General features: G+C 41.3%; 1 protein-coding gene across 1 annotated transcript in view; it reads left to right on the forward strand.

The window, feature by feature from the left end:
• Positions 1-1081: 1081 nt before the first annotated feature.
• LOC116716539 (cadherin-4-like) overlaps positions 1082-14000 on the forward strand; it is a 34113-nt gene continuing 21194 nt past the window's right edge. Inside the window, exons 1-4 of the mRNA XM_032557361.1 lie at positions 1082-1109; positions 1656-1887; positions 6780-6953; positions 9081-9236. Of these exons, the coding sequence (XP_032413252.1) occupies positions 1102-1109; positions 1656-1887; positions 6780-6953; positions 9081-9236 (570 nt within the window). The 5' untranslated portion in view covers positions 1082-1101. The remainder of the gene's footprint in view (positions 1110-1655; positions 1888-6779; positions 6954-9080; positions 9237-14000) is intronic.

A 14000-nucleotide genomic window follows, 5' to 3' on the forward strand; every position in this document is an offset into this window, starting at 1 on the left:
ATTCTTTACGTCTTGAAGCACTTTACACCAATATGTGGAGGTCGAAGTCGACCCACCTCTGTTGTGCCTCAGATCTACTTCAGAAAATTGTCACAGAGCTGTAACACCTGTGAGATGACAGGTCAAAATGGGGCTTTTCCATGGAACGTTTTTGCATATACAGCGCAAGGGGATTGCTGCAATCTGCTGCTGGTATATCTTTGAGTGAGACACAACTTTGGCCTTAATTGACAAATAGTGTCAAATTGAAATTCCATTAAAATGTCAACTTTATATTAAAGTGTCATTATTTACAAAATAATGCAAAGTTGGCTATTTTAATGCAACTTTGCATTAAAAGTGTCATTATTTACTGAATGACACTTAATGACAACAGTCATAGACATTCATAAAGATTCCTTCATGTTCATGACAGGTGTTATGTCATGTTAATGACAGTGTCATGTCAGTCTGCTCACCCCGTCAAATAAAGTGTTATCAGTAGTTTAAAAAGTTTCTATCTAAGGAAACTCTGTAGATTGCATTGAGTCATTGGCTTGCATCATTCACTCCTCCTGGACAAGCATCTATCGACAATAAATTGCGTTGTGCCATTAACTTTACAGCAATCCCTGATACTTAGCAGTGGAGAGGAAAAACTCCCCTTTAACAGGAAGAGCCCTCCGGCAGACTTAGAACCTGGTTCAGTACAAGTGGCCATCTGCCACAATCGACTGGAGGCTTGAGAAGACAGAGCAGACAGAACTAAATGTAGTTTAATGATGCTGGCTTGATTTGTGAAAGTTTAGTGTCTGCAAGATGTAAGCGGCTTGACTGATAATTTCTGAACATTCGCTGACGTCTCAGAGCAGTACTTTACTTTGGGACTATGTAAAGCAAGTGTTCTGTGAAAGAGGCTTTGCTTGTTGCCAGAGTTGAATAAAATCCCTTTTTCACATTTTTTCTTCTGCTTTATGACAAATAAGCAGCTGGATTACAGACAGTCTGAAGATTTGAATTTGCCTTGAGATCACAAAAGTTTTTATTTTGTCCATCTGTGTTACCCAACTAATCTATGAAAAGCTGAATGAACTCACTTGGTAACATGCTCATGATCGGGGCATGCTGTGGTGGCGCAGGGGGTTAGCACGCCCCACATTTGGAGGCCTTAGTCCTCGACGCGGACGTCGCGGGTTCGACTCCCGGTCCCGACGACCTTTGCCGCATGTCTTCCCCCCTCTCCTCACCCTCTTTCCTGTCTGCCTACTGTCGAAAAAATATGAGCCACTAGCGCCAAAAAAAAAAAACATGCTCAGGAGGTCCAACAGTTTTCCTGAAGCTGAGTGTCAACAAAATCTTCATGTTTTTACGTGGGTGATGGTAGTGAAATTAATATGTTGCCCTTTTCTAATGTCAAAATCTTCTTTCTAGCTTTGTGTTTGGTAAGTAGATAAATACAGAGAAACAAAACACTTTGTTCCAAAAAAACAATGAAGTACACTCTGATTTTTCCAGAGCAGAGTGACTCTTCAGACATCTAAATGCTGTACAACACTGTTATGTTGTATGAAGAATTACCTGTGTGAAGCATTGATGTCTGATTGACGAGATACTTGCATGGAATCATCTTCATATTTATATAAAAAGTACAATCTATTTATTCATCTGAATAATAGTTTCTGCTTTTCCACAGTGACATTCAGAAACTGCGATGAGGGAAATGTCCAACTGAAGGCTGCAGATACCTCTGCCTTCACTGTGAGTCAGGAAGGTGTAGTCTACACCCTACAACCACTGAGCCTGGGAGTGGAGGAAAAGGCTCAGGTCATGATCTATGCTCAAGACCTTCAGTCCAACAGAATTTGGCACACCAGAGTTCATCTTGAGATCAATACTGCACCACAACAGGTACCACAACAACACACACTTCCCAAGGGTTTTATGTAATTCACCACTATGACATCACTATTTACAAGCCACCAATACTGATACTGTAGTATCCAAAAAACCCAACATAAGTTTTGGCATCAACATCGGATTTCTAGCCTCCTGCTCTAAATGCGTCATTGAGACCGGGTATTTTCAATGAAACTCACCTTCAAATCAACTTTTTTTGTTGATGAATTGTCTAGATAGTTCTAGACTATCTAGACAGATAGATCTAGATAGTCTAGTTATCTGAGGTTCCACAAAATGGAACCTCAGATAACCATCTGAGGTTCCACCTTTGTGTTTCTATTTGAATTTGTACATTTTTGTGCAGTTTGCTTAGTTTGGCATTATTTTACCTAAAACTCTCTTCTTACTGCCCTCTTTCCATTGAACAATCCTCACATGACGCAGTTGAATTTTAAAATTTATTGTAGTGGTACAGTTTGATACAATTTCACCCCCTCAATCTCCTATCTCCTGAAAACAGGAACAAGAGGCAAAAGGTACACACAGGATCACCAAAAGTGAAATTTCAGCTGCAACATTTCGATGTTGAAATAATAGACATCAAATTATATCACCAGTTCTAATTAGTTCATGTGACAGGTTCAGCAGGCTGCTGGTGGTGGTGTGATTTGTGCGGGATATTTTCCCGGCCCACTGAACAATGTTTAAACACTACCCTAGGATTGTTGTCAGACACTGTGGTAAATCTACAGAATTAAGGCAGCTCTGAGGGAAAAATGTGTCCAGCCTGGTACCAACAAGGTGTTCCTAACTTGGCAGTACAGGTGTTTGCTGAGGAATGCAGGCTGCTCAGGCTTGTAACTGCTGTACAGCAGAGCCAAACACCGGGGGCATGCAACCAAACACAGCAGATGTCTTCCACACAGCTCCCTTTTACTCTAAAACTAGGTGCAAACTATTCAGACTGATGATTTCCAAGTATAGGACACGGAACATTAAAAAAAGGTTTAAAGGATTCAAACCCAGGATTTTCTGCACAGTTGAAGAATAAGTCCAGCACTGTCCGTCCACTAACAATGTGTTGTGTTGTGTGAATGTGTTGCACACATACTTCACACAGAGTATTGAATTCCTTGAATGTGATTAGATTCTGGGGGGTAGGGAGGCCTGAAAGTTTTTTTATGCACTCCCACTCAAACGGCTCTCAGATTGATGCTCTACTTTGGACTAGAATAGCAGCAGGTCCCAAAGTTTCCTTCCCGTTGCCCTCATGCAGAACTGGAGGTGGGAACTACTTGTTCTAAAAGTTTTGATAATATTCAGCTTTTACAGTTGAATTTAAACCGAGGAGTCACAGCAGAGTCTGATTTACTGTCAAACAGTAAAAATCTTATTCAGCTTTTATTTTTTTATTCAGTTTATGTAAGCAATTACTTCCAACTGTACAGGAGTATTGCATCTCTGCGAACCTATATAAGCTTCTAAAAATTAAATCAAGATTAATATTTTCTTTATTGTTTTGAGTTTTTGGTTTCTTTACTAGGTTTGTGTTTTTATAAACACCTCGGCTACTGGTTTTGTTTGCTGATGTATAAAAGTCATTCGATCCTCTAATGTTACATGTGTCACGAAACAGTGTGGTGAAGATGGTGAGGCAAACGCTGTAGACCCAGGTTGAAGTGAGAAATTATGGTTTTAATGAGGGAAGCACAATCCACAATCCTGGCAGCACAGCAGAGCGGAAGACAAAGCCTCAGCACTGGTAGCAACAGGGTTTACGAATGGACAGCAGACGAAACAATGACTAGGACCCGACAGAGACGCAGAGACACAGGTGGCATTAAATACACGGGAGGGTAATCACAGAAACGAGACACACCTGGGAACAATCAAGGGGAGGACAGGACAACGAAGAGACTCAAGGACACAGAAAACAATAAATAAATACACAGAAAAACTCGGAACATGACAACATGTTGTCTTATTAAATTTGGTTAAATGCCACCAGAGCCAGGCCTTCTGCAGCTTTGTTCCTCTCAGAAGCAGGACGGTGTTTTTATTCATTAATGATTTTAAGCCTCTTTCACTTCATCCTTTTTAATCAAACTCCTGTCATGTGATTGGACCTCAGTGCTTCCAGGACGTACTTATCAAATTAAATCTTTGAAAGACACAACCAGCTTTTCGCCTACATGCTTTGTAAATGTCACTAAATATGCAAAGAGTAATGAAGCAGTTTAATATGTGTGATTAATATATTTTAGGAAGAATGCAGGAAGACTCGAACATGCCACTGGAACATGAATAAAATTCTGTTCTTATAATTGGTGTATTCAACCATTTTATAAAATCATCCAGATTACTGATATTATCTAGTGAACTAGGCATTTAACATCAAATTCAAGGTGTCACTAATATATTTTATAAGTTTTTGTGAAATTTTAAAGTCCTTGTCTGGTTAGCAAACACAAACAAGCTGTCAGGGTCTGTGCTTACCTCAGTCACCGTGTGAGAATGTCATCATGTGAAACAAGTGCATCTTCCATCTATATGCGTCGACATCCACAACCACACATCAAATCAGATCTTTTCCAGCCCAGCAGGCGTCTGTGACTGGCCAAGTGTTAACTGCTGAGAGAAAGCCAGTCAAGCTGCCATCTGTTAGTTTGTTTCATGTACACCAGTGATAATAAGACCCTCTGTTTGCATTCAGACAAGGCAGCAATTGACTGTTCCTCTAAACACAGCCCAGAGACAACTGGCTACCATAAGGTTTTAAACAGCACTTGTATCGCTTGTGTCAGTTGGTGAGACTCAGCACAGAGGAAGAAGATGTCAGCAGATATCTGGATCATGTTTCAGACTTCATCAGACGCAGCTGTGAGGATCAGGAACTGAAATTAATAACCATTTGCCAAATGATGATTGTCAGCTCCAAAGCTTACAGGCAGGAAAAGAAGGTTGGCTTCGGATCCAGCGGAAGCCTTCAGGGCAATCACTCCACCTGTTATACTTGAGATTCAACACAACATGACTCAGAGGTGAAGAATTTACCAAATTCTTTGAGAGAAGAATTGATATTTTTATTAAATGATCAACCTCTCCGAGCAACCTATGGGAAACAGCAAATGTTGCAATGCACAGTAAAATAATTCATTATATAAGGAGAAAACCCCAAAAGCAACTGAACTCAAAATGGAATAGCCAATAAACACTTTAGAAACTGCTTACGTTACATCTCAAGACGAAACTTGCTAAGCGAAATAAGAAAACTAAAGCTACAATAAAATTAAATAGAATACTGGAAGCGAGAATAAAATGCAGAGGTATTTTAAGAATTTAAAAACACTACAATTTTTTAAATCTCCGATAGCTCCTGTGAATCAAATATGTATAAAAAAATTTACCAAAGGTTGAAGCTCTAGAAGGTTTGGAACTCCCAAACGTTGGTAACTACTACCTGACACATAGATTACAGTATATATTAAAATGCATTGTGAGAAATCCATCAAGCAGCCTGTAGATAGACACTGAGCAAACACTAATGTAAGAAAATCTGGTGCCCATCTCCAGTGGTCAGTGGGTGAAAGGTGGAATTTAACCTGAACAGGTCACCAGTCCATCACAGAGACAGGACAAACAACCACGTATGCACTCACACCTAAGGAGAATTAAGAGAGACTAATTAACCTAACAGTCATGTTTTTGGACTGTGGGAGGAAGCTGGAGTACCAGGAAAGAACCCACGCATGCACAGGGAGAACATGCAAACTCCATGCAGAAAGACCCTGGGCCGATACTCGAACTCAGGACCTTCTTGCTGCAAGTCAACAGTGCTACCTTGAAAATGAAAGACGAAAATCTATCTCTGATATTTAGTTCAGCCCAGAAATGAAACAACATACCAGTACTCTGATGGCACTAAGGGTGGTGCTGTCCCAGGTGCTGAAAAATAAAATCCTATCTTCAAAGTATCCAAGATTGCTGTTTATCAGTCATTTTAAATTAGATGACAGAGTTGGCGGAGCTGTTTACAGGGGGATTTTCCTTGTTTTCATGATGATAGCTGCTTGAGGTTAGTAAACTCATGTCAGTGGGAGGTCTTTAGGTGTAAACGAAGGCAGATTACACTTAGACACCCAGACTTTTGTAGATCTGTCTGTCAGGCCAGCAGGCTTCAGGGCATTTGAGTGACATCAGACCTGTGTTTATGGCAGACAGAACATCAGATCACACAGGTAGCCTGCTAGAGCCATATTTGGAGGCAGCAACCAATGGATCAGCACATTGCTTACATCTGATTGGAAACCATTTTAATGATAGTATTTAAGGCAGCAGAGTTGCTGTTTTTGGGTACCTCATAACACCTTATTCCTGTTGCACCACAAACTAAAGTGGTCCTAACTATCACTGTTTTGGGGCTGCTTTCAGCATCTCAGTGCGAACGGTGAATATGTACTTTTTCTCCTTCAGCACAAACTCAGCAGGACAGGGAATAGGCCAACAGTAAATACCACTTTATTATAAAGTGATGCTTTATTGTCATAGCCCATTTCAATGTAACAATGTAATGTTACTCTTACAAAAAAAACCCAATATGTTTCTATCTTTCTATGTTTCTATCTCCTTCTATGTTTGTATCTCCTTAACTAGATTTAACTGAGTCAACATATTTTGATCTGTAAGTTCAGGTCTCATTATAGTCGCAGGCTGTTCATAGAGAGCTGCTAGCTGCAAGTGGCACATGATCATTTGCTCATTTATTAAGACTGTAATAAGATCAGTTAACCAGGCCTTGGAAATGAGGTCAAAAATCAGCATGTTTTTCTGAGTCTGCACTTGGTGTTTATGTGCACACTCGTGATGCTAAGAGTGTACTCTTCCTTGCTGACTGTCTGCAGGTAAAGCCTGGTGATACAGCACTGACTCAGCCAGTTCCAGAGGTCCTGTTTCCATGGCATAGCGTGGTTGTTGGTGGCGATGGCACCATGAGGCGGGTAAAGAGGGACTGGGTCATTCCACCTATCAACGTTCCTGAGAACTCAAGAGGGCAATTCCCAGAGGATCTAGTCAGGGTAAGACACACCCTCACACCCACGCCCACACACATGTATGAAACACACACCAAGACATATAACATTTATATGTTATATAAATGTTATATAACATTTATATAACAATATAAATGTTATATTGTTATATATAACAATATAACATTGTTATATGTTATATTACAATGTTATATAACATTGTAATATAACATTACAATGTTATATTATTTGTAACAAATGTAACAAATTTACATTTGTTACATTAACAAATGTAAATTACATTTGTTAATTTACATTAACAAATGTAAATTTTAACAAATTTACATTTGTTAAATGTAAATCCATTTAACAAAATCCATTTTGTTAAATGGATTTAACAAAATCCATTTTTGTTAAATGGATTTTTCTATGTTGTAACAATGCCCCTTGGGAATAAATCATGTACTGTCTAACAGCCTGTTTATTTTCACCTAAGTGGTGCCACAATTCTGCGACAGACTGACGACCTGTCCAGGGTGTACCCTGCCTTTCGCCCAGAAAGTTAGCTGGAGATGGGCATCAACACCCCTGCTGACCCCACTAGGGACAAGGGTGTTAGAAAATGGATGAATGGATGGATGGTGCCACATTCTGAAAGAAAATACATTTACAGGATGAGCAGCAAAACTTTGTGTGGCTGTGCCTGGTTCTTCCTCACACTACTCAGACCTCTGTCTGTTACACTGCCAGTATGACTTGTTTCTTTAACTTTCAATCATTTAGTATAATAGTCCACACCAAAAATGGCTAACAGCTGTTAACATAGCTATTTGATTGCCTTGAAAAATTGTTACAATTTGAAATTTTCTCATTTTCTACTGTTTATATGTGAGCACCAGTAACTTAAATACAAAATACTTTAAACAAAGCAAGGAACATTAAGATTGTGATGAAGTATAAGCATAAATATAAATATAGGAAAAAAATAGTTTTGGGTTTTTTCTCAGTAAAGCTTACAGCGGCTTTTTGTGTCTTTTTGACCTTTGCGTTGTCATCTGCTTTGCCAGCCACCAGGTCAAAAATCTGTTCATGGACTGTCAGCAGCTAAACAAAGGGAAGAAAAAGTCATTTTAAATTAAAGTTTTTAGTATTGAGGTGATTAATAATTGCCTGGAGAAAGATGACTAGAGCAACGGTATGAAAGCAAAATTCATGCCAGTACTATCAATCCTCACCCTAACAAATATTCACACATTTCTGAATTCTCTATTGTTAAGAAAAAATGAAAGTGGATTTCCCCCATTCCATATATACAAATAACTTTATTCTGCAAAGTCAAAAATTAACTTTAGTTTTGTGTCCCATACATCTAAATTGGTAGATTTACAATATGGTAAAAATACTCACCTTGTGGAATAACTCCATGAAATTTTTAAAAAAGGTTTTAACACTGAGATGAAACAATAATTGGAAAGAGGACAAACTGAACTTCAATGAAACATAAAATGTAGGAGACACACAGATTGCTATATGTAGTAGTTTAAAAGGGATATGAATATGATATGAAAGAAAAAGAAAAACTCACTAAACAAATAACATTAGTGGAATTTTGCAAAAATACAAATCAAAAACTCCAAAAAGGGACCCAGACAGGGTAAATGGCAATAAATTATGAGCAGGAGATGAGTGTGATTCTTTCTTCATTAGTTCTTGTCCCACACTGACGCTAATGCTGCTTACCGATGAGGCTAACCAATCAGCTGCCAGATGCTGCATCACCACTGGCCTTAGGGCAGCTGGACCTGCTCACCAACCACCAGTTGCTCATTGTTCAGTGTTTCATACAAGGATGGAAGAACCATTGAGCTTCAGCTACTTTTTTTTTCAGCCACTGTTTGGCAGTTCCTGGATTTTAGTACTTGATACACACCAGCGAATCAGGGAATCAATCTGCTATTGATCAAGATGGATCTGAGGGGCTGCCCACTTGATTCTGCCTCAGACCTTAGGATCTAAGATACCTTTTGAAAACTAACTTATTTATATCAATGAACAACTTTTAAAGCGGCATGGATGGTTTTGTTTTGGCTTAAGAAACTATTTTAGACCGTAAAGCCTTTAAAACCTCAGCTGGTCTTATTTTTGCTCCCTTTCCTGTTTCCTGTTCTGTAGATTCGTTCAGATCGGGATAAGAACCGGATGCTGCGCTACAGTGTGACAGGTCCTGGTGCTGACCAACCTCCAACTGGCATCTTCATCATCAACCCAATCTCAGGCCAGCTGTCCGTCACCAAACCTCTGGACAGAGAACACATCCCTAACTTCCATGTAAGTCTCATTGCATGAGAGCAAAGCTTACTAAAATAATCATTTACAACATCCCTATACTTGTTGTTTCATACCATCAGTAGGTGGCACAGTGGACACATATAGCACCAGAAGAATAGTGTTAAGAGGAATTACCCTGCAGGGTTTCCCCCAGAAAACTTGCTAAGCCCGGTAGTCGAGGTGCTGAGGCGGTCCACCATGTTTTTGTATTAAAACATAAGTTTACAGGAAATGTAAAAATATAAAATTTTTACATAAGGGAAAAGGGAAAACATCGCCAGTGAAATGCTATCTAAATCCACAGCTAGTCTTAAAAACAAAATATAATTAAAATGAATATCAATTATTTGCACTTCTGTTTAATCCAAATTAAGTCAGTGGCTCCATCAGGCCCCCAGGGCTTCAGACTAAGGTCAACGGATCTGCCAGGGGACACCGCCAGGTCGGTTGCAGAAAACGGAGTAGTGACTATAACCAAGACCAACAGTCATCTCTTCGTGTTCAGGGAGGTAGTAGTGGTGGTTGACCCCCGACTGCACCGGCTCCGTACTGAACGAGGTGTGCGAATGGCAGCTGAAATAGAGGAACAATGCCGCATCAGCCATCCACCTCAAGAAACCAAGAAATACCCCTTGATAATCCACTAGAGCGAATCCTCCAACACCACCCAGACCGGCAAAGCCAAGGTCGTGGAGCTCATCAAAATAAAGTTGAGGGCATCGCCGACCGGGCCAGAGTCCCAAGCAGCAAAATACGTCAAAGAGTTCACAGTTGAACAAAGCGACAACGAACAGAGAAAATCCAACTCGGACAAGCTAAAGAAGAAACAACAGGCAGACAAAGAAGGCGAGCTGATGAGGCTAACCAAGATTCAGCCGCTGAACTCCCCCCGGGGAGAAACTCTTCGACTGCCGCAGTACGACGACATCAGCGACTCAGAGGAAGGAGAAGAGCAATCAGAAGACAAACGCCCTGCGAAGGAGGAAGAAGAGAGTGACCATGGGAGCGCCTTCTCTGACCCGAAGCAGCCTCCAGCAGAGTACAAACCACTCCAAGCCGGACAACGACAGGGAACCAAGAAAGAAGTGGAGACCTTTGACATCAAAAGACCCTCCGAAAGGATGGCAAAAGACGTGACCTGGGGTCCGGTTCAAGCTAAAGACGGACGGCGTGTGTATGTACCACAAGTCGGCCAGACGGAGTACCAGATTCCAGCAGAATGGGTCAGCCGACTAGAAGACCGGGTCACCCTCAGGGTCGAGGCAACCATCTGTGAGTGGGCTAACATCCTGATGACGCCTTCCCGCTCTACACTGATGGCATATCAGCCCCTGACCTCCAACTTCAGATCAACCTATATTGGGATTATGCATGATGTGATGCTGCGACGACTGAAGAAGGCCGCTTTTAAGTACTCTCAGGAGACTCAGCAGAAGCTAGACGAGGTATCTGCGGACGAAGAAGAGCCAGAGATAGGACGAAGGAGTACTGGGACTCCCCAAGACGTGTCAGCTCCGCCAACTGCCTCTGGCGCCAGCCAGGATGCTTACGCGGAGCTCAAGAACCTTAGGCTCGTAATTAGGAGCAAAGGCGCGGATGAAAACAATGAGGAATATTTGGAGGACGTCTGGCCAACAGTGTTGTCCACCACTAACCACGAAGGGGCCAAGAAGCTATGGCTGACTAGTGTGACAGCAGACCCGATGATTGGATCGGAATCCGCGCAGAGTAACTATGAGCGGTTGGTGTTAGAAGACATGGATGATGAAGACTCCCAAGTCAAGAGGGCCAGAGGACGGCTCGACAAGGGAAGTCGGTTGGAACCCCTCTGGCACACACTTAAGTAAACCGTTTCCCCAGCGAGATATGTGAAAGTGCTACGTGAAGTGACAAAAGGACGAAGGGGTGAGATGGCGTTTGTGAAGATGCCAGTAAAAAGCACCACTGTCGCCCAAATGGATGTAGCAGTAAAAGGATTTGACCTGGAACAGCAATACTACAAAGACAGAAGAAAGAAGGAAAAAGACCCTGGGTTTGGACAGCAGCTAATCAACAGCACCTGGAAGAGTTGAGAAAGGCGATTCAAGCGGCTGTAAGACTGGAACCAAGGAGCTTGTCGAAAAGACTGGTAGCAGAGATCAGCTGCGAAAATGACGACGCCATGATCAAAGTGAGCAATGAAAACGGAGGCCTAGTTACCCTGTGGAGTTACACCCTGACCTCTGTCGAAAAGAAATAAACGCAGGAGGAAAAAGAGCTAGCGGTGCTAGTGCGGTACTGGAGTGTGCTGAAAGACTTGGCACAGGGGCAACAGGTCAAAGTCGTCACGCAAAGCCAAGTCCACAAGTACCTAAGGAAAGGGACTGTCGAAAGCACCAAAGCGACAAATACACGGTGGGGAAGATGTGAAGATATCCTGCTGGACCCAGAGCTTGAAACTGGGCCCGTGTAACCCACCAACAAGAAACGACTGCAAGAAACACCTGAGAAAACAGGACACCTGGAGTGGACACTCTACATGGATGGATCAAGAAAAGGGTCCAACCAGATGGCGTACTGGGGGTTCATCCTGAAACAGGACAGAAAAGAAAGGTACCGACAAAAGGGAAAGGCCCCCGGCAGTGCCCAAGCCGGAGAGGTAACAGCAGTACTGGAAGGACTACTAGAGCTAGTGAAAAGAAAAATCAAGAGTGCCAGGTTAGTAACGGATAGTTACTACTGTGCTCAAGCCCTTAAAGAAGACTTGACCATTTGGGAAGAAAATGGGAGGTCCCAAAAGAGTACGTGGATGAGGTTGTACGGAGCGTGCATGAGGCCCTTGGACATGCAGGCGTGCGACCTACCCGTAAGGGGCTGACTATTGCGTAATAACAAACATGGCGTCCCTGAGTGGGCATGTGCATATTCAAATACTGAATGATTTTCTGAAATGTATTTTTGTATCTTGCTCTGTAATGGTTACAAAAATATGATGATTATGGTTGTTAATTAATAATGGATTATAGAAATGTGTTGATTTAAAAACATACTCAAAGTTATGGTGGATGTAAATGACAAGATGATTGTGTTAATAATTTATAATGAATTACAGAAATGTGATGATTTAAAAAGATGGAGTTAAAGTGATGGGTGAGGTCCTGTTCTCAGGCTGTGTTGCAATAGGCAAGCTGAGCAGAGCGGGGGAGCAGGGGAGGTTCAAGGAAATAAGATTACGAAAGATAACCAGAAAGATAACCAGACGGCCAGCAGAAAAGAGGAAGGTCATATAATGTTTAACGCTGCAAGTTATGCAAGAGCTGACGGTTGGGGAAAGTTGGGACTTTCCATTGTCTCATCGAACGTTCAAGAAGTCAAGTACACCATCTCCCCATACACAACCATGGGTCGAGATAGTATAAAAGATGGCAGAAAGAGGAACAAACTGTTCTTAGTCTGCGGCGCAGAAGACGAGTCAACAGAGGACGCAGATACAAGATCAGCAGAGGACCGCACCCTGGAGCCACGGGGAAGTTGAGACTTCGCGCCGCCAAGAAGGGACAAGATCCTTCAGCCCCCAGCCCTGGCTCCTGATTCTACCGTCAACTCTGCCTCAACCCAACGATCTCAAATCCACTGCAACAGACTCGGAGAAAAGACAAAGGTCCCGGAGGGATAAAGAATTGGGCGTTCGAAGGATAATGACCAGTTCTGCTTTGTTTCTATTTTAAAGAGGATTTTACCACACAAGGACAAGGGTTCTAACCAAGGAATTGAAGATTTCTGTTGCCAAGATCAACTGTCATCTAGGTATGAGTTGAACTGCTCCCCAAAAGCCTCACTCAGTTAATTAGTGACACAGGTCAGAGAGAGAAGTTAGGATAGGGTGGTCCATTTATGTTGATTTCTATCATTCTACTGTAGTATTGTAATCACTGATAATTAATCTGTATGTCACTCGTCCCTGCTAAAGCTTGCTTAATAAACATACTTTTTTAAATTCTGTAGAAGTTGGTGGACATTGAAATTAATTGAGTCATTAATTATTTTAGTTTTTCTAATTAAAGTAAAATTAGTGTACATGATTCTAGTAATGTGGTGGCTTCGGACTTTCCTTTAGTGAGTATAAAAATAAATACCCTGGGACTTAAATCTAAGTCACTAAATCTAATCTAGCCGTTACCAAGCACACGTTATTTTAGAGAGAGGGCTACCGTTAACAGAAGTGGTTATTGGAGCTATGCAGCTGTGAGGGCTACTCAGCTGATTGTTTCTTATCTGTAGAGGGTCGTAACTTCTGGATCTGAGGTAGTTAGAGCTAGACGAGCCTCTCTCGCCACCAGTTTAAAAAGATTATCTCTCATAGGCCTCATTTAGGGTAAGACCCAGGTCTTAAGAGATATTCCGGACCTGTTAGGCAGAGCACTGGACAGTAGTCAGCCCAGAGGAGTTGTGAGGATTGGGCGGGGCTGACTATTTTGTAATAACAAACAGGCCCCATAAATGCTAATATTTTAACACAGACCACAGATATATAAATGTAACATTTATTTATTGAGATTATCAATGCTGCTAAATTTGATTTAATGGCTTCAGCATACATAAATTAAAATGTTTTAAATTGTTTAACGTTAAATTTAAGATTTTAAGGCGTTCAAAGAACAATATTCATAGTTAGATTGTTTTGTTACCATAGCTACACTCTGATGCTATGAGTTTAATCTTTGAGTTTGAGATTTGTTTGTTCACAAATATAAAGGAGTAAACTTCAATTATAATTTATTGCTT

The sequence above is a fragment of the Xiphophorus hellerii genome, unplaced genomic scaffold (assembly GCF_003331165.1).
Source record: "Xiphophorus hellerii strain 12219 unplaced genomic scaffold, Xiphophorus_hellerii-4.1 PGA_scaffold_64__1_contigs__length_250000, whole genome shotgun sequence".
In the NCBI taxonomy this organism is placed as follows: domain Eukaryota; kingdom Metazoa; phylum Chordata; class Actinopteri; order Cyprinodontiformes; family Poeciliidae; genus Xiphophorus; species Xiphophorus hellerii.